This window comes from Oncorhynchus nerka, linkage group LG27 (assembly GCF_034236695.1).
Source record: "Oncorhynchus nerka isolate Pitt River linkage group LG27, Oner_Uvic_2.0, whole genome shotgun sequence".
In the NCBI taxonomy this organism is placed as follows: domain Eukaryota; kingdom Metazoa; phylum Chordata; class Actinopteri; order Salmoniformes; family Salmonidae; genus Oncorhynchus; species Oncorhynchus nerka.
Genome location: NC_088422.1, coordinates 32078643 through 32100215, shown reverse-complemented (window position 1 = coordinate 32100215; position 21573 = coordinate 32078643). Strand labels below are relative to the sequence as shown.

General features: G+C 42.3%; 1 protein-coding gene across 2 annotated transcripts in view; it reads right to left on the bottom strand.

Annotated features, from left to right (window-relative positions):
- The window catches only part of LOC115111609 (transcription factor 7-like 1-B), a 50843-nt gene extending 30630 nt beyond the window's left edge, over positions 1–20213 (bottom strand). For both annotated transcript variants that reach the window (XM_029637844.2, XM_029637845.2), the window contains exons 1-3: positions 19293–20213; positions 19041–19113; positions 18797–18924 (exon numbers count right to left, since the gene is read on the bottom strand). In XM_029637844.2, the coding sequence (XP_029493704.1) occupies positions 18797–18924; positions 19041–19113; positions 19293–19478 (387 nt within the window). In that variant the 5' untranslated portion in view covers positions 19479–20213. The remainder of the gene's footprint in view (positions 1–18796; positions 18925–19040; positions 19114–19292) is intronic.
- Between the last annotated feature and the right edge of the window lie 1360 nt (positions 20214–21573).

Below are 21573 nucleotides of genomic sequence, written 5' to 3'. Positions count from 1 at the left end.
ATTACACGGTCACACCAGATACTGACTGGTTTTCTGATCCACACCCCTACCTTTTTTTAAAGTATCTGTGACCAACATATGCATATCTTTTTTCCCCAGTCGTGAAATCCATAGATTAGGGCCTAATGCATTTACTTAAATTGACTAATTTCCTTATATATAACTTATATGTAACTCAATACAATTTTGCATGTTGCGTTTAGATTTCTGTTCAGTAAACATACTACTTGTCAAACATAGAAAACTGATATTGTATACTTCTTGTTAGAGATAAAATTATACTTCAACAAAATAATGTTGTGGGAATGCTAATATCTGTTTCTAACTACAGAAATTATTTCAGAACAATCGGAGATGGTGGGTGTCATGGCTTGCTGAAATAACATGGAACCCCAGCCCATTATCCAGTCTGACTCTCTGCAGTAAAGTGGATTACCTTAGGAGGAAGTTGTCAATGAAAACAATCCTGAGGAAAACTAAGGAACTTACAAGGACAAAACACGGAGAAAATATTATGGTGCGTAGATAATTGATGGAAATAACAATTATTTACTGTGAATATATCCACACACTGTATTTATCATGTCATACCTAAACATAGATATACACTGGCCACCTTTATAGGGTTGTCAGTAAAACAAGATGCTCTTCACATTAAAGACAAATTTTGCCTTAAAACAGTTATATTCTTAAACTAAACAATGTAGTGTTTACATTTATCTTAGTGTCTCCTACAAATGTATGAACTACTCCAAGACAATACAAAGAGACATTATCAAATCACTTTCAATGTCCTTATCAGTGTTGGTACCATAATCCCCCCCCCCAAAAAAAAATCAGTAAAAACTGTGTTCCAAATGCACATGCCATAAAATGGATACAATATCAACTACGCCATTTGATTATGAGTTCATCAAAAACTATAGATGTGTGTGGTAGGATATGTGAATAACAGAATGATATTGCTCAATGCCCCCCAGCCCAGAGCAAACATCCAGTTTATGTGTGGGGCTAACCCCGAGAAGGTCGCTGTTTCCAGCAGTGTCACTAGCATCCTGCTAATGGCTAGCACATTTGAAGTATCCATTAGTAAGTAGAGGAGTGAAGTTAAGTGACTGTGACAGGGGCACTCCCTCCGCTCGTTGGGCCTCTATTGTGACCCGGTTGGTCGCCCTGCTCTCTTATTCACAGCCGAGGAAAATGGGTCAAAGGTCAGCCATCCAGAGTGCACTGGTTTCTATGGCAACATGGCCTATGAAGGCCAGGCTCATTTGCCTCTTAACATGCTCTTGTACACAAAATAACTATTAGTGCAAAGAGGGAGAGAGGAGAGTGAAGAGTGAAGAGGGAAGGCAGGCTGAGGGAGGTCTTAAAAACACAGTGGAGGGGCTTTTCGAAGATTCCCCAACAGACTGTGCCAAAGAGTCCCAGATAAATCCAACATAACATCCATCAATGCTTTCTCACAACTATCAGTCTTAGTCCAATACAGAGCTGACATCATTGCAGGTCGTCTACAAGCTACAAAGTAGAGGTTTAAGACACAGACAAATAACTTGCTAATTCATCCACACTTTTGGTATTGGTTTGATACTCAACAGGGAAAATCCTTCTAAATATTTCACAAACATACCAGAGATTCAATTTCCTTGAACTCAATGAGCTTTCGTGTCATATGACTAGCTCATGCATATTTTGAAAAATGCCAAACTGGTCTTCAAGCCCGGAGTTATTTAGGCTGCAAACATTAGGTTTTGTTTGTAAATTCCCACTAATGAATTTGGACTTCAGTCTCAATACACAATCTCTTTTTACATGAACATGAAGTGCAAGCCCAAGTTATGTGTTGGATTTAGCTTACTCTTATTTTGGCCATTCTGAATAGTGCCTTGGGGGATTTTACTAGAGAGGAAAATACTGTGGCTTTAGTGAGACTATGCATTTTTACAGCTCACGCAGTTATTTCAGGGTTAATTTTGGGGGGTTTTGATGTGATCCTGAATTATTGCTTCCTGTAGCCAGAGCTTAAAGTGTGTTGCTATGGCAGCAGAGTGAATGCCTTTTTTAAAGGAAGCACAGTATAGTTTTTATTCTATTTAATTGACTTTAAGGCAATTTCAATAAGGAAAATAAGCACTTTGTGAGGCCTTGTTGGGGCGAAAGTTTGGAATAAGTGAGCAATTGTATTACAGAACACAACAACAGGCAGGTCAAATAAAACTGAATGTATAATTAGAGCCACAAGAAAAGAATCATGCGTCTGGCATGAGAGGACAGGAGGCTGCCATGCTGTTGTAGTCAGTTATGTGCTTTTCCATACCTGCGGTATCTGGTTTAAATTGTGATAGGCTTCTCTGTTAAGCCTAGTGTTAATGCAGTCCAATATCAAACCATGCTACACCAATAACGAAGAAGACGTCGTCTGTCTTTCGCATCATTTCTACTGGCATTGTTTGTCCAGTTGTGCAGGAACACAACATTTTATTGTTTGGGGAACAGCCTACTTTCATTGAAATGCACGGCCGTAAACCTCTGTGTAATTAACTCCAGAACATGTGGTGGTTAACAGTGATTGGCTGGATGTTTACTGTAAAGCGCAACAGAGAAATCAAATTAACTCTATGTGCATGTGTGTGCATGTATGTGTGTATGTGCGTGTGTATGTGTGTATGTGTGTGTGTATGTGTGTGTGTATGTATGTATGTGTGTATGTGCGTGTGTATGTGTGTATGTGCATGTGTATGTGTGTATGTGTGTATGTGCATGTGTATGTGCGTGTGTATGTGTGTATGTGCATGTGTATGTGTGTATGTGCGAGTGCGTGTGCGAGGGATGGAAACAAAAGTGCAACATCTAAACAAATGGCACATCATTGAAACCTGCATTTTTCATGTTTAACCAAAACACAGACTAAAAGGGACAGCATGGGTTACCAATATAATGGGGAGTGTGGTGCCTGCCAAGCTGATTAAGACGCAATAATAAGTCCACCATACACCCTCACACACAACAGGGAAAATACCACTACACAGTAATCACTTCTAAACTGAGGGAGAAACATAGAAATACACTTTTTACAGAAAATGTAGATAAATATTTACACCTCAGAGTAAATTTGATCTTAAATCGATGATAAGTCTGCCTACTTTTCTATAAGTGCTTTCTGACAGAGCAAACCAGGCCGATTTTGTCTAGTCTTTTAAAACTTCCTTAGAGCAGCGGACATAGGTAGGAGACCATGAAGCATCTTTTAGAAAAAGCACGTTTGAAAAAGTGGGGTCAGTGGGTGGGGTGCTGGGGAGAAGGGGAGAGAGAAAAAGGGCCTAAATTAAACACATTTGTTTCTGCTCTCACATACCACAAGTCTTATGAAAACAGAGGGATGATTGTGTTCCCTCTGCAGCCACCCCCCAATGCCACCCAGCCTCCTCCACCAGCTCCACCCTCCCCACCACACACACACACACACACACACACACACACACACACACACACACACACACACACACACACACACACACACACACACACACACACACAGCTGCCTGCAGATGCCTCCAGTGTTTGCACTGCAAGCAGGCCCAAATCTCAGGGCCTGAAGTCTCAGCCCTGCCTCATCTCAGTTTTACTGCCTGACATCCCTCTCACCCCACTGCTAACTCTCTCTCTCACACACACACACACACACACACAGCGGGTATGTATGCCTGAACACTATGTTCCTCTTGCGGTACTTCAGCCCATACATCCATGTCACATTGTTCAAGTTTAATATGGCAGCATTTTGGACATCGTATTCATGTAAATATTATTAATCAAACAAAGTTAGACTGTGTTGCTGACTCACCTTTCAAGACGAAAATGTTAAAATGGGCCAAACAACAGTTACCATATAAAATCATTCAAATGTTCACTAGTACAAATGTAAATAAAATGACACTTTCTTAAGAAAGTAAATTTAAACCCAGAGCAAGCATCCAGCACATTCTCCTGCTTGCCAGTTCCCTAATTCCAGAAACATCCGCCGTTAGGAGGAACACAGAGCAAAACGAGCCTGGGTCATAAGGTCATTAAACCTCTTCGAGGATCACCAAGTCGCCTGACAGCTAAACAATGGAGTAGTAAACATGTGCAGGGGAATCTTCACCTTCCTAAGCACACATTAACCTCTCAGTCCCTGTCAATACTTAGGAAAAACCTCTTGAACAAATCATTTTGAGAGGGTTTGGAGGAAAAAGGCAGGCGGATGAAATTCAGTGATCTTAAAGAAATAAAATCTTTACAGATAATAAATGCCATGTCAAATGAAATAAAATGATCTGTATCTGAGAGGAATGACAGGAAGTCCCAAAGGCACAATGTTAGCCAGTAGTCTTGATGAATGCCAATGATATCATGGAGGCTTTTATCAGGGAGAATGGAGGGCCACTAAATGCCAATGGAAAGATATTGAAATCCATAAAGATGCTGTAACTACACCAACATCAACTAAAGGCTGAACTTGCCATTTTGCAAGAATATTCCAGTCGCTGCATATTACTATAATTCAGATCGGTATACATTCTTATGAGAGGGGCAAGGTGGTTATGTTCAGGGGCTGCATATTACTATAATTCAGATCGGTATACATTCTTATGAGAGGGGCAAGGTGGTTATGTTCAGGGGCTGCATATTACTATAATTCAGATCGGTATACATTCTTATGAGAGGGGCAAGGTGGTTATGTTCAGGGGCTGCATATTACTATAATTCAGATCGGTATACATTCTTATGAGAGGGGCAAGGTGGTTATGTTCAGGGGCTGCATATTACTATAATTCAGATCGGTATACATTCTTATGAGAGGGGCAAGGTGGTTATGTTCAGGGGCTGCATATTACTATAATTCAGATCGGTATACATTCTTATGAGAGGGGCAAGGTGGTTATGTTCAGGGGCTGCATATTACTATAATTCAGATCGGTATACATTCTTATGAGAGGGGCAAGGTGGTTATGTTCAGGGGCTGATCATATTACTGGTTATAATTCAGATCGGTATACATTCTTATGAGAGGGGCAAGGTGATTATGTTCAGGGGCTGCATATTACTATAATTCAGATCGGTATACATTCTTATGAGAGGGGCAAGGTGATTACGTTCAGGGGCTGCATATTACTAGGATCCATCAGATCCTCCTCTCCACCCTCTCCGAGTTGGGCATCTCCGGCGCGGCCCACGCTTGGATTGCGTCCTACCTGACAGGTCGCTCCTACCAGGTGGCGTGGCAAGAATCTGTCTCCTCACCACGCGCTCTCACCACTGGCGTCCCCCAGGGCTCTGTTCTAGGCCCTCTCCTATTCTCGCTATACACCAAGTCACTTGGCTCTGTCATAACCTCACATGGTCTCTCCTATCATTGCTATGCAGACGACACACAATTAATCTTCTCCTTTCCCCCTTCTGATGACCAGGTGGCGAATCGCATCTCTGCATGTCTGGCAGACATATCAGTGTGGATGACGGATCACCACCTCAAGCTGAACCTCGGCAAGACGGAGCTGCTCTTCCTCCCGGGAAGGACTGCCCGCTCCATGATCTCGCCATCACGGTTGACAACTCCATTGTGTCCTCCTCCCAGAGCGCTAAGAACCTTGGCGTGATCCTGGACAACACCCTGTCGTTCTCAACTAACATCAAGGCGGTGGCCCGTTCTTGTAGGTTCATGCTCTACAACATCCGCAGAGTACGACCCTGCCTCACACAGGAAGCGGCGCAGGTCCTAATCCAGGCACTTGTCATCTCCCGTCTTGATTACTGCAACTCGCTGTTGGCTGGGCTCCCTGCCTGTGCCATTAAACCCCTACAACTCATCCAGAACGCCGCAGCCCGTCTGGTGTTCAACCTTCCCAAGTTCTCTCACGTCACCCCGCTCCTCCGCTCTCCACTGGCTTCCAGTTGAAGCTCGCATCCGCTACAAGACCATGGTGCTTGCCTACGGAGCTGTGAGGGGAACGGCACCTCAGTACCTCCAGGCTCTGATCAGGCCCTACACCCAAACAAGGGCACTGCGTTCATCCACCTCTGGCCTGCTCGCCTCCCTACCACTGAGGAAGTACAGTTCCCGCCCAGCCCAGTCAAAACTGTTCGCTGCTCTGGCCCCCCAATGGTGGAACAAACTCCCTCACGACGCCAGGACCGCGGAGTCAATCACCACCTTCCGGAGACACCTGAAACCCCACCTCTTTCAGGAATACCTAGGATAGGATAAAGTAATCCTTCTCACCCCCCTTAAAAGATTTAGATGCACTATTGTAAAGTGGCTGTTCCACTGGATGTCTTAAGGTGAACGCACCAATTTGTAAGTCGCTCTGGATAAGAGCGTCTGCTAAATGACTTAAATGTAATGTAAATGTACTATAATTCAGATCGGTATACATTCTTATGAGAGGGGCAAGGTGATTACGTTCAGGGGCTGCAGCAAATATCAGATTCCCAGGCAGGAACAGGGCAGTGTACCAATTACACTGAGAGTGTTGGGGAATGTAGAGCCAAGACCACGCAGCCACAGACCTGAACACGGACCACTCTCCACAATCACCACTGGCCATAGCAATACCGCACATGCTGTTTAGCTCACGTAGTAGTTTTGTTGATGGAGAGTGGAAGAAAATATATTTATTTCCAGATATATTCTTTCCAAAAAAACTAAACCTATCCTACTTTACAGTGTAACAAACTTCTTCCAAATCCAAAGTGCTCACTCCTGCAAAAAAAAATGGAGATGACCCAAGCACTGTAAGCTGTGTCTCAGAGTGAGACAGAGACAGAAAGAGAGAGGGGGGGGGGGCTGATGGAGGCAAGAAGGGGGAGGGTGGAGAGAAGGAGAGGGGAGCTTGTGCACAATTACAGTAGGGATTTATGGCCTGAGAAACAATTTATAAATCACATCGCCTGAGATAATGTGATCCAGATTGCTCTCCATGCAGCTGCAATTTTGGTCTGCGTGAAACTGCATAATAAACCTGACTGGAGGACATTTTGGGGGTGAGGGAGGTGGGACGTAAAGAGGCTGGAGTTGTTGGTGGGGGCTGACGAGAGAGGTCTTTGGCTCACAAACTTTGGAGGTGTTATGGACAAAAAGGCTGAGAGTCTTTTATATGTGTGGTGTGAAATTTTGCTGAGGTGCAAAACAAGATTGTTGATCTTGAGACGGAGAGTCCTTGCGTAAACCTCACAATATGACTATTCACATGCAAATAATAAGTCAGACGTTTATGAAAAGCTCAATCAATCTAAATGCCATTATGTATGGAGGTGAAGGGTAATTATTGAGCGAGAACCACAAAGTAGGCCTCCAGCAAAAATACCAATAACAGTTATACAATGGCACTGGCGTAGCCTGCAATAAGACACCATATCCATATCTCAAGTTCTAAGCCAATGTCATTACATCCATGTGAAAGTATTTAACCACCATAATCACATCAATGGATTAGAGTGAAACCAAACATTTATTTGAGATAAATCATTGTGATATAATTGTTTTTTTTTAAAACAATAGAGTGGCCTTTTCCCTCTCTTTTCACAGCTTAGAGCTGGTCCGAAAAAGGGAACGGATGTGCTCGGTGGGGTTTGGTGCCCACTCAGCCAAGTGGCCCTGAACCTTGACCTCTCACCCTTCACCTTTGGGGGGCAAACAAAGCTCTGAGTGATATCTGAAACAGGAGACCCTATGGGGAGAGAGTGTCTGGACAGGGCTGAACTGACCCATTAACGCTGCTGATAAGATTGTGCCTTTTTCTTCTCATGAGCATCTTAAACCATGGGGTAGCAAGCACACTGCTCAATCAAAATAACGAAGCAAACAACTAATTTGAGGTCAAAGTCTTCATCTCATTTAATCTAATTTATTTGCCAACACCTCCGTATTAACCGAGAGCAAACAAAACTGTTCCCTAATGAACAACTTCACCCGCCTGACGCCAAGCAAAGCTGTGGTTACCAACAACAAGCGAGAGAGAGGTTCCATGGAGCTAGTTATACATGTTTAACGAGGGGCTTTGCTAAGCCAAAACTAATATGAGTTATAGCAAAGAAGGAGAAAAGAAATGGAATAACATGGCAAAACACATTATCGGAAAAATAGATGAAACAAACCAATAATAACCAGTCTGTTTATAAGGAATTCACTGAGGCATATGCACTGCTCTTCCAAAGATTCAACACAATAGCTCACGTAAATAGCCTCCAAGCAGTAGCATGTTGTCAACAAAAACACTGGAGAGTGTTGATAGCAAATGTGGCATATAGAAGTGAATGTAAGCCTTGGTCTCCAGAAAGCTTAAAGCCACTGTAGTATTTAAATCAGGCAAGGAGAGAGGAACATTGGGCGAAGGCAGCATTCTGTAGCTCAGCTGTGAGGCTCGAAGTAGTTGCCCTGGGGTCTTTGTCCTGCTTTTTAGGGCAAGTCTGAGGTAGTCAAAGACCCTATTCATGACCAGCGCTCTCGCTGCCAACACACCCATACAGCCCCAGTCAACTCAGCCCACAGCTATAGATCCTTCCCATTTCACACGAGAATCAGGCCTGCCCCCCAAAGCCTGCTTCAGGGATTTCCAATAGCAGGCCTTTCCAGCCCATGTACAAATCAAACAAAAGGACTCGTTGGCTTACTCCATGTCATATAGGCTTGATTAGAGATGTTTTAATGTAGCTAACTGGTCTAACTATGCAGCAAAAAAGTAATTCACGTTTGTAAGGATTTTGTATCAAACCATGTAAATGGATGAGAAATTATACCAATGGAAGGTGTGGAGGAGTTGGCATCTAATCATTCCAACTCGCCATATTGCAACTGCACTTATAAAGACCCCTCTCTTAAACATGTTTAATTCTGGACATTTTTCCAGAATAAATTTGAAGTCTTATCTTTTATTATACTATTGATCATGCTAGTGGACAACTGTTTCAAAGTTTTGAAAACATCTTTAAGCCAAATAAGGACAAGCGTCAAATGAACAAATCACAAGGATAATCTAAAGAATCAAAAACACAGAGAATCTCACTTCCGCTAGGTACTTATCACAGTAGGGGGCCATTTCTACTCTTGCTAGAACAAAAGTGGTACCTGCTGCGTGCCGACATGGTAGTGACGAATCTGCCGTTCCCACTTGTAGAATCGCAATGCTAGTCAGTGGCCAACAACTTGACTGAGTCAATCAGTGAGCACAACCCCCCATGTGGGGGAGCCAACAAAAAAAGAAGAGGGAATTCTCAGTACATTCACGGTTAAATGTCATGAGCCAGTCACACTTCATATTTTACATTTGAGTAATTTAGCAGACGCTCTTATCCAGAGCGACTTACAAGAGCATTTCGGGTTAAATGCTTTGCTCAAGGGCACAGACAGATCTTTCACCTTGTCGGCTCTGGGATTTGAACCAGTGACCGTTCGGTTACTGGCCAGCTAGGCTACCTGTCGCCCCATATGAAATGTAGGCTATGGGATGGTAGCTAGCTGAGTGCACAGACGCATTGCAAATAACACTAAATACTTCCTCCAAGCTAGATAACCACAGTAGCTAGTATTGCCATTATAATTAAATCACAGTGTATTAGTTTCCTGGAAACAACTGCATTTGTTAGCTGCCGAGTCAGTGCAATGTCCTTAGCTAGCTAACCAGCTATGTTGTGCTAACTAATGAATATGCTAACATTAGCTAGCTAAACATTTGGCTATGGGCTGGCACTGGCAGTATGTGATTATGGAAAGTGAATTAAATAGTTTCTTCGTCATCTTGGTAGGTAATTATCTAGCTAGTATCAACAAGGGCTTTCTACAAAATAGCAATATTAGTGCAGCTAGCAAACTAACATTCGAATCTAGACCATAAACTAAGCAACACAAACGGACAAGCATTGCCAAACAACGCTACAGCCACCTTCTGGTTCGGAGTACTTTAACCAGGCTGAGTGACTGACGACCAAGGTATTTGCTGTGTGAACACAAAAGAGAGTGAGTGCCGACATTGTTCAGAGGTGCTAATTATTCGCGGCGGGCGAACGTTAGACAATCCTATGTGCATGTCCCTGCTAAAAGGCAGGAGAAGGGGAAATCCCAAAATCACTTGAAACCAAAGCTTGACAAATCTCAGCTGGAATTCATCAGCGTGTATTATTCATGGTAATCAAGTACATTGCATAATGGTTTGAAATATTCCATGAAAGGCCATAAAAACTACAAATCAAACAATTAAAAGCTGTGACCATTTTACAACTCGTCTGACTAACTAGATCCACAAGTGGAGACAACGAAGCTACACATTTCCGGTGAATTGTGTCTTTGCTTTAATCAAATGTGATGCTCTGCAGAACATTGTGACTCCTTAACAAGTACAATTGGTTTACAGGGGATACATGGAGGCAGCTAAGGCAACCAGAGGCAAATGGGGAATTTAAATGTTAGGACAACATCCACATCAACAAGCTGAATGATAACTAAATAACCATTTCAGTTATGGCATTACACTCAAAGCCCTGTCACAGGTCCAAAAGTGATGTTCCACCTACATGCCTTATCCAAAGAACCTTGTTTGAAAGTCTTGCATCTTCCCCAGACATCCTCCACTGAACAAGATAATCCTTATCTCCAGAAGCTTAAAGTGATTTAACAAATGTTGACGTTCAGTCAAATGGGAAGCAGCTACTCTCTTCCAAGAAACATTCCAATACATCCATCTGCTGCTTGTAAATGTATGCAAGCTTACATTACACTAGTGTACTATAAACACTAGTGTTATTACACTGTCAATATGTATGAAATTGTAATAAGAGTTGAAATGGGAGTAGCACACCAGTTCACACTTTAGTGAACTTGTATGACATTGTATTGATTACATGGACTGCATGTTCATTAACACACGTTTCTCACAAATCTTTCAAAGTGTCATGTAATCACCAAGTACGTAGGTCTTATGACAGAGGGACACTATGTCCAATGTCCATGTATGTCCAAGAAAATATGTCCTCATTTTACGGTGGTATCTAGGACCTTTAGAATGCATGCAGGTGCAACGTGATGGCTCTACAGCCCTTCACCGGGAGACTTAAGCCGGGACCAGCAGTGCTGGAATGAGACACACTGATTTACAACTTCAACATGAACAACAGCTGCTCCGCTCACTGACAACTAAACTCCTGCTGGAAAGATACCCAACCATTTCTTTATATAGTATAGATTGGAGAGTCTAATCTGGCCATACTAGTATATTCACTTCACAATTAACCTATGGTAACCTACCAGTAGTTACTTTACTTACTTTATCCTGCGTTCCTGAGAGTAAAAATTGCAGAGTAAGCCGTAAAAAATTATTTCCATGGCCGTTATATGAATTTAAGTGAGATCAGATTAAGATCTAAGTACCAGTGAATCTAGATCTGTAGGATCTGACAGTGTCCTGCAGCTCTCTGATTGGCCTGTGAGGAAAGGGCAATGCATGCAGGTCCATAGCAGAGTAGTGCAGCTCTGTGGGGGAGAGAATCCCTCAAATGAGAGCCTCAAGGTCTGGAAGCTGGCCGACCTCGGGATAACAAGCAAAGGAATAGTGAGGCCTATATCTGCCCCAGTTTATGCTCCCACCACCACATCTCATCAACAATCTCTCCTCTTACCTTCTCTGCTCCCCTCTCCCTCTTCTGCTGCATGCACAACTTAAACTGAAAACAGCTGTTTGTAGTACCAGACTGATAAAACCTATTTAGATTAGATTTTGTTTGCTGTACAATCAGGTTTTATTAGCATGGAATGAAAACTTTAGTGTACACTTTGAGAGCTATCCTTAGTTAATGTAATATAAACAAGTCTCTGCAAAGTGCGGGGCCATGTACAAGGAACCCCAAAGCCGTGAGTAGTGGTGTCGTCACTGTGCCCCCTTCCCCATCAATCAGCCATTGGCCCAATCACCTGTGAGGCAGATTGATTACTCAGATCCCCTGATAAAACTAGGGAGAAAAACTCCCTCCTAAACGGAGGCTTACTCCTAATAACGGAGACCATAGACATTAGTGAGCATGAGACATGCTGGCATTCATATGATATATGATCCAACCCCCACAACCTCCTGCTCATGTCATGGCAACCTTTCTACTTTCAATACAGTTAACAGCTGTATGGCCTTGCTGGGAGCTCCGTTGTTTAGTGGGAGAATTCCACATATCACACATGGCTTAGCCCTTACCTTCATGCCAAAGATGACAGGTTTGTCAATGAGAATCATATTGCATTTCCACTACCTTGACTCCTCTGACTCTCTGAACCCCATCATGGCCTATCCTAAAGACACTAGAAAAATAGGAGAATCTGCTACAAGAGGGCTGCAAATATCAACACATCCATGTACATCAAACAGTGCTGTGCTGTCTTTCTTTTCAGGCATGGAGAGGGTCAGGAAACTGCCTACACAGTAACAATGTTGAAGATATGAGGTGACATGAGTGATAGACAGGTATATATGATCAACGTGTGGTTTCCTGAAACCTGCTGCTGGGGTTTGATGTTGCACAACATCACATTGACTCAAGCCATTGACTCATGGTCATAAAGACTTACTCAGATGCCTTCTAACCTGCTCCTAACGTAAACCTGGAAAACTAGGCCAGGTGACTTGTTTCACAAATAACATATACATTTCTACTTACTGTATCAAGTAAAACAGATGCTATAAAAGTGGATTTGAAAGGTATCCATGCTTTGGTTGGCAAAATAACTATCAGGTTTGACAAAAAGTAGTCCCAATTTTTTTTCATGAAGACAAGTACTGTACTACATCTCAAACTCTGCAGTAGTTCTGGTTAGACCAAAACACATATCTGGGATAAATTGATAAAAACACATTTGCACACATATTCATATGGGCACTTCAAAAGGATTCATTGATGTCACAGAACGTAGGGAGTCTGCGGCTGAGGGGGTGGTTATCCTTTCCTCAAAGGGTGCCGAGATGCTCCTGATGGGCCCTGCTCTTGAGAAGCCAGCGAGTGCTATAAACAGAATTTCTAATGGCAGGCAGGAGGGAGGGTGGTTAGGTGGTGAGCTAGTAGGCGAGGGATGGCGGTAGGATTTGACGCCAGCTCATGCTTTCCACAGAGACCAAAGAGGGAGGAATAGAGACCAGGACTGGCACCATTTCACACACTTCAATACAAGTGCTGTTATGAACCGAACATGAACAACCCTGAGTCCGAAAGATGAAATACGGAGAAATATCCATCCTCCCCGAGACACAGGAAGATATTTGGGCTGAGAATCCAGAGCAAAGAGCACCTTCACCACTGCATGAAGTAATCAGTAGAAAACCTAAATCTAAAAAAGTGTAAAACATAGTTTATACTCTATTCATTCAATTAATATGGGTGGGTACTAGAGAAATGTTTTCAAACCGTCTTTAAGACATATCAGAACTTAATCTGGGTTAGAGCTGTATATTCAAGGGTTAGTAGAACACAGTTCTTCAGATCTGTAGTTTACTTCAGTTTAGCCAAATAATAATGCTTTTTGAGCATTTCATTTCCCCCATTGCAAACAATAAGACCATTTATGACAAATAAATAATTTTAGTTGTTAGATGTTAGCTGGTCTTGATGTCCCTGAGGGCGCGTGCAATCTTTTTTTAATCAAAAAGCTGCTACTAAATTGATGTAGACTTGTTTGCCTTTGAAGAAAAAACACTTTTCCAAAACATAAACCTAGTAAAAAATGTTAGCTCTGTTTACACAGTCCTTGTAAAAAAATATTTGCCAGCTAACATTGAGATTACTTTCAGCAGTCGCACAGTATCGAGGCCTGTCAGAATGAGCGTCCTGGACACTGTCCCCTCTGTAGCAGAGCAGCCACAGAACCTTCCCTGATGCTCGTCTCCTCAACCGCCCCTCCACCATTGGGACTGCAAGGTTAGTGGAAAAGGCAGTGTCCTACCTGATGAAAAGACTGCTCCACACAAACACTGTTTGCTTATACAAGGAGAGGTCTGTTTATTCAATAGGACAATGCCACTGTTTACTTGTCTTTGTCTGCCCATTTTTAAACACCAAAACCATCAGCAAGGCTGGAAAAATGAAGACATCAGTGAAGCATGCAATTGTAGTAACTGACATGTTCAGACATAGTAACACCCCTATTTCAAAGCCCATGATTGACTAGCATACATGCATTTGATTTAGTTGTATTCAACTGACTTTAGCCGAAATGACAGACACCTCTCACACAAGAGGTAAATCACTGTTACTGACAACAGTGTACAAAGGGTCTCCCTTTAAAAAAGAAAACAATCTTGACTAAAATATAATAGGGCCGATGAACATCGTAATCTTGGAACACCTCCCCCAAGCACTCGTCATTGAGAGTTTTTAAGTACATCTACACTAGGCCTAAAAACAACACCGTCTGACATTCTACCTCACAGGGGACAGCCTCCTTGGCCCTCCACCCATGACAAAAGTCTAGTGAAACGGAATTCCAAAAGCAAAGTTCTTCCTGAACCCTCAGCGGATTACAGTGGAATGTCAGCTCAGAACAGCCACTAAATCAGTTATGCTTCTCCATCTAGGGATTTGTGTTGTGCTGAGCCAAAGTGTCTTACCATTGCTCGCGTTAGGGTTGTCATATCCACATTCTCAAGTTGTGCCTCAAAACAATTGACATACAATACTAGATTAAACCAGAAACACTAAAAGAAACCAGGCGGATTCTGAGAAATCATGGTGGTCTCTTGAGAAGCCTCTGTCCCTGCTCTCTTCGTCTGGACATTACACTGCTTATTCTACAACATGGCATATCAATTGACTGAAAATGCCCATGTATTATCATAGTATCTATATTACTGGGGGAGGCCAGAAGGGGGAGTTGTCGACAACATTGTCCCAGAGACAGAGAGAATGCACCTTGGGGAGAAAAAGCAAGACTTCCCAAACAATTCCACATAAAGGTTAGAGATATGAAGCATTCACTAATTACTACTAAAGTTATGATACATCCATTACGCTTGTTATCAATTGGTTGATTCAAAGCAAGGAAGACCGTGTTGTCAATGTACCTTTACTACTCCAATATCTGTGTTTACATTCCTTATTCTGAACTCTGTTTTAACTGAGCTCCAGAACAGAATATTTGCAACACCAAACTACTGTATGAAACTGATTTGAAATTGAAGACATGCTCCGGTACTTTGGCAACTAGTAAATATTTTTTTAAACCTCCCGATTTAGGCTGGGATGTGCCAATGTGTAGTTCATACATGCATAATCTATGTGCAGAATTACAGTTTTACCTCAATTAGCCACAAAATCCCTAGTTTGAAAGCAACATTTACTCCCACCAACGTGGGCCTGCCCCCTGGCAATTCGAGTTTCAGCCAATGAGCTTCAGCCCTCGCCATTTGAGTGACAGCTAATAAGATGCACACACAGTAGAGAGAGAGAGAAAAATTATGTGGTGCACATATCTGCACATTTGTGACGTAGTACGCAATTTCCGGGGATCACTTTTGGCTCGTGGGCGCTACTTTTAGAACTAATGGATAAAAAGTATACAAAAGTACTGTAGAATATCTTTCTGCCCTTGCTCCAGATTTGGGCAGAAATGAATTAATGCTGTCAAACTCAACAAGACTAATTATCTACTCTATGAGCCTGTATAGAGACCTCAGTCACACTCTCCAGCTAACTAACCAATTAGGAAACCTTGAAGGTATGTACAGAGCAAATGTTACTCTGGAACTCATTAGTTTAACAAACTTGTTAACCCAATGTTTGAGCGGAGACCAGTGACAAGTATTCTCTATTAAATGCAGCTGTATCCAACTTGGCATAACGGTTCAATATCTGTCATTGTAGGCTTAAAAGATGATAAATTATCAGATTATTCGAATTCAGAGCATTTTCTGTTAGATCCCAGGCAATGAGTTTTATTCAGCTCAATGGGGCAATACCAGTAAATGTGCAGTTTAGGACTACTTGTTCAGTAAATATCCTGAGTATTCCAGCCAGCCATTGTCTCACTGTAGTTTCTCTACCATGGTTGTGCTGATTGACAGAGTGGGCTCAATACATCCCATTGACCTGATTCTGTCCTCCCCATGTCATTAAGGGGATATAGCTCCAAATTGGAAAGGCTTAGAAGGAATGTGGATCCCTCCCTAAAGCGTATAACATTGAGAAAGAAAACTGACAGCTATCCTAACTAACTTTTTGTTTAAGAGTTTGTTTTTTCTAAACCAAATCAAAACCATGCGGAGGTGGAGCTCTAGGTCCCAGCATGCTTTGTGTGAGGGGTCATGGAGGAACAACGCGAGTTCAAGACAGGGTTAAGTAAAATGTACTTACTTATCATTTCGCTAACTAAACATAATAAATAGGCTATTTGATCACAAGTTCTGCTAAAATACCAAGTGCTGCAAGGAATACAACATGGAAGGTTATTAGTAAATAGGGCCTGGCACATTTGCAAAAAATAGCCATATTCTTTTCTGATATCACTGACCTTGGATAGGATTTACATTTTGGTCAACTCACACACAAAAACAAGGGGAAGTGATGAAAAACATCAATAAGGAAGCAGTGAGAAGGAAAATATTGTATATTTGTCCACACAATTAATATTTTTGTGACGTGAGAGAGCAGCATGGATTGCTTGCACAAACATGGACCATACAACATTTTGTAAAGAAAATTATCTTAATTTGAAAACCTTTTTTAATCTCATTGCCAAATTCAGGCAAGGAGTGTACATAAAAATGGTATGGTTCAAACCATAGATCGAAGGAACCGAAATTAAAGCAAGAATTGGAATAGATCTAGATAATGTCCATGAGAATGAAATTTAAACATGGAAAAAACACAGGCATGCTAATTAAATGCAACAATTATGCTAATTTCCTATCCCTACAAATGGCTTGAGGAACAAAAGAGGATCTCCACAGTGGTATGCAACTTGTGTGTAGAGAGTAGCCATTTAGTTAATGAGCCCCAATGGAGACCTCCAATGAAGCCATCAAGCGCCTGCTCAGAATAACAATGGTCAACAAACGCCTCCCTAATTGAATGGAAGGTACAGTGAGGCAGGGAGACTTGGTATGGAACAGTGAAAAGGAGGCAGGGAGAGTTGGTTTGGAACAGTGAAAAGGAGGCAGGGAGAGTTGGTTTGGAACAGTGAAAAGGAGGCAGGGAGAGTTGGTTTGGAACAGTGAAAAGGAGGCAGGGAGAGTTGGTTTGGAACAGTGAAAAGGAGGCAGGGAGAGTTGGTTTGGAACAGTGAAAAGGAGGCAGGGAGAGTTGGTTTGGAACAGTGAAAAGGAGGCAGGGAGAGTTGGTATGGAACAGTGAAAAGGAGGCAGGGAGAGTTGGTTTGGAACAGTGAAAAGGAGACAGGGAGAGTTGGTTTGGAACAGTGAAAAGGAGGCAGGGAGATTTCGTTTGGAACAGTGAAAAGGAGGCAGGGAGATTTGGTTTGGAACAGTGAAAAGGAGGCAGGGGGAGTTGGTTTGGAACAGTGAAAAGGAGGCAGGGAGATTTGATTTGGAACAGTGAAAAGGAGGCAGGGAGAGTTGGTTTGGAACAGTGAAAAGGAGGCAGGGAGAGTTGGTTTGGAACAGTGAAAAGGAGGCAGGGAGAGTTGGTTTGGAACAGTGAAAAGGAGGCAGGGAGAGTTGTTTTGGAACAGTGAAAAGGAGGCAGGGAAAAGCAGAGGGAGAAAGGGCATAATTGCTTTTCACCGAAATGCTTGACTGGTCCCATCCAAATCACTCACTTTTTAAGGTGAGAAGGACTGGGGGATGGAAATGCTCTTAACAACAACATTATTTCATTAGGTGGTATTTTAATGACGTTTGCACTATTATTTCATTGATAATGATGCACATTATTTAATTGTGAATTACACACACAATGGATAACATTATCTACATGAAATGCATGCAGATATCTAAGGTGATAAGTTATATTATTTCTTAAAAATATATATTTTATGCAGAAAACTATAATTTACCTGAACAAGCAGGTCTCAGTATTTTTACAGTGGGCATTATTTTAAAGAAGAAAATGACTTTCTAAGTCATGGGCATATGATTTTGGGTAAATAACTGGGCTAAAACTAATTTTGACAGGACAGTCTACTCCTGAAAATAAGCACATTCAGAATGACAGGTTATTGGACACTACTGTGGCCTACTACATCATGTTTTGCTCAGGTCTCTTTGACTGCAACATCTGATGATGCCCTGTGCATAAAGTGTCTGTTTGTAAGAGTACATGTTGGCTATCACCCACAAGTTATCATTATTGCAAAGTTTTCCTTCATACTTATTGTTGAATTTGGGCTCCATGGAACATTAGATGGGCTTTGGAATTCATGGTTCTCAATGTAGTATGTACTTAGTACCTAATAAGTTGTTAACCACCCGAATGCCACAGCTTCCGTTGAAGAATCACATTTACAAAACACTTAAATGCTCATATTTATCATAAACACTTCTGCCTCGAAATAAATAGACCAACACATAGATAATCATGGACTTCATCTGAATTAGAGATCGAGCCTAAAAATGTGAAGTTGGTACCCTACAGAAGACTGACAGGAGGAAAAAAATCCCAGAAGAACAAAGAACTAGTTAGCCTACTCCTTGAGAGGCCACTCGAAGGGAATATGGCGGTCTGGTTGTGCATAACCAATTTTTACACATGCCTTCAGTGGAAAGCAACGCGGATAACTGTCAACACTAAAGAGTAGCCTACATTGTAGATTAATTTTGTTATGGTCACTCACCGTTCTTGCGCTAGGGGAGAGGGCCCCATTGGATAGGTAGGGGTTGGTAAGATCTGGGATCATAAGAAACGGGTACCCAGGATAATGGGGACTCTTGAAAAAGCCACCATCTTGCTGTCTTCTGAGGGCTGCAAGGACAGAGCATGAATATCAGTAAATAGAAGGGACATCACATACATATGACATGCATTAAACAATAGTAAAGCAAATGTAACAATGTAGCATTGCAAGTGACAGATTTTACCTTCACTAAAGTAATCCCTGGTTTTCTCGTAACTGTCCAAGTCTGGTCTTGGTTGAGGGCGCCGCTCTGCTTGCTGACAAGGACAGAGGCGCACACAGAACAAAAAGGAGAAAACATGTAATAGTAGTCTACTTCAGCAATAGGTTATACCAAAAATAATCATTTTTAAATTGGCATGTAGTATAAAGCCTATAGGCTATAGACACGCGTTCGCAATAGATCAGACTTCAGATCCGCATACAACGGCCTTACCTCGGAGTCTGACGAGCTACTGTTGTTTTCCGATTCGTTCACTAACGAAGACTTCAGATCATCCAAATCCCTCTCCGCTGATACATTTTCGGATATTTTTTCCTCTTGCTCCCCTTCATCTTTGAATGATATCATTTCATCATTCGCCCCCAAATCATCACCACCACCTCCGTTAAGTTGTGGCATTTTGCTGATGAAAAAGTTTCTCCCTGATAAAGTTGACAAGAATGCACGATCGCTCCAACAAACCGAAATAAATCGACTATCTGCAAAGAGGAGGAACGTCCAGTTTATGCACTAGAATAAACCCAAAACTGACAGTGTGAAAACAAAGTGCCACGTTTTCACATCTCCATTTTAATATACTGAATAATCTCCAACTTTTCCATGATGATGAACTCCCCAATAATCCACCAAATGCAACTGTTTTAATTTCGGCGTCAATAGCCGGATAAAGCAACTTCCCAGAAGTGTCTCCTTCACTCTACCCAGTGGGCTAGTTGCAACCCACTCTCCCTCCGTATGGGTGCTGAAGAATGCAACTTCGATATTCTTCCCGAGACGCTCACAGGCAAACAAACTGGGCACGAACCAATTTAAATTCAAGGATGACGTCCCATTTCACTTCCTAATATAATATGTGAGTTTCAATTCGACAGGCAAAAGATGAGTCTTATTATAAGCATGGACATCGAACCACAGCTATTGCTTTCTTCACAGGACACTCGTTCAGTCAAGAGTTTCGTTCAAAACTATATTTACTTCGAGGAAGTTTACCTTTAATAACCGACCTTCGTATGTTCTTATATTAACTGTCAAGTGATATCCGGTGCCAAATCTATATTTTCGGGTAGGTAAAAAAAAAGAACCCTCTTTCCCTCCACATTAGCTAACGGGGAATGCGCTTAGAAACTACTTGGTTGTTCAAGTGTAAGAAACAGCGCAACTTGTTCAGAATGCAAAGGAGGAGTTAACGCTGAAAAACGACACTTCATTCACCATGTAGACGGGTATGCTTAAAGGAACAGTTTGACCAGGTTATACACTACAACGTTACCATTCATATGGTAATAGCATCCTGTTGTTTCAACATCAGCAAGATAGCAATGGTTATTATGTGACTAACAATGCTTCCAAGATCCATGACAATGTCAACTAATAGGTCTATACTTTCATTTAAATCTTTCAAATTCAACGTAGCCTGCCTGCCTGCAGTAGCTACTTTTTGTTGTATCTTATTTTTAGGTCAATTGTTCTACGAAATAGAGAAAGTAATATTCATAAACATTTGTTCCAGTGGGCACTTACTGTCATAATTTCACTTTCTGACAGAGAGAGAAGTCGGGTTTCTATCAAGCAGACCAAATATTATGATATAATAATACTATACAGTAATCTTTAGAAACACCTAATCCTCCAACAACACTGTATTTATTTCCTTAGTGCTGCTGTATCCAGCAGCAGCACTATCTCTCATGCTCATGTCATCCCATGCACCCGTCTCCTGTCCAAGCTGTGAACCCAGCAGCAGCACTATCTCTCATGCTCATGTCATCCCATGCACCCCTGTCTCCTGTCCAAGCTGTGAACCCAGCAGCAGCACTATCTCTCATGCTCATGTCATCCCATGCACCCCTGTCTCCTGTCCAAGCTGTGAACCCAGCAGCAGCACTATCTCTCATGCTCATGTCATCCCATGCACCCCTGTCTCCTGTCCAAGCTGTGAACCCAGCAGCAGCACTATCTCTCATGCTCATGTCATCCCATGCACCCGTCTCCTGTCCAAGCTGTAAACCCAACAGCAGCACTATCTCTCATGCTCATGTCATCCCATGCACCCCTGTCTCCTGTCCAAGCTGTGAACCCAGCAGCAGCACTATCTCTCATGCTCATGTCATCCCATGCACCCCTGTCTCCTGTCCAAGCTGTGAACCCAGCAGCAGCACTATCTCTCATGCTCATGTCATCCCATGCACCCCTGTCTCCTGTCCAAGCTGTAAACCCAACAGCAGCACTATCTCTCATGCTCATGTCATCCCATGCATCCCTGTCTCCTGTCCAAGCTGCGAACCCAGCAGCAGCACTATCTCTCATGCTCATGTCATCCCATGCACCCCTGTCTCCTGTCCAAGCTGTGAACCCAGCAGCAGCACTATCTCTCATGCTCATGTCATCCCATGCACCCCTGTCTCCTGTCCAAGCTGTAAACCCAACAGCAGCACTATCTCTCATGCTCATGTCATCCCATGCATCCCTGTCTCCTGTCCAAGCTGTGAACCCA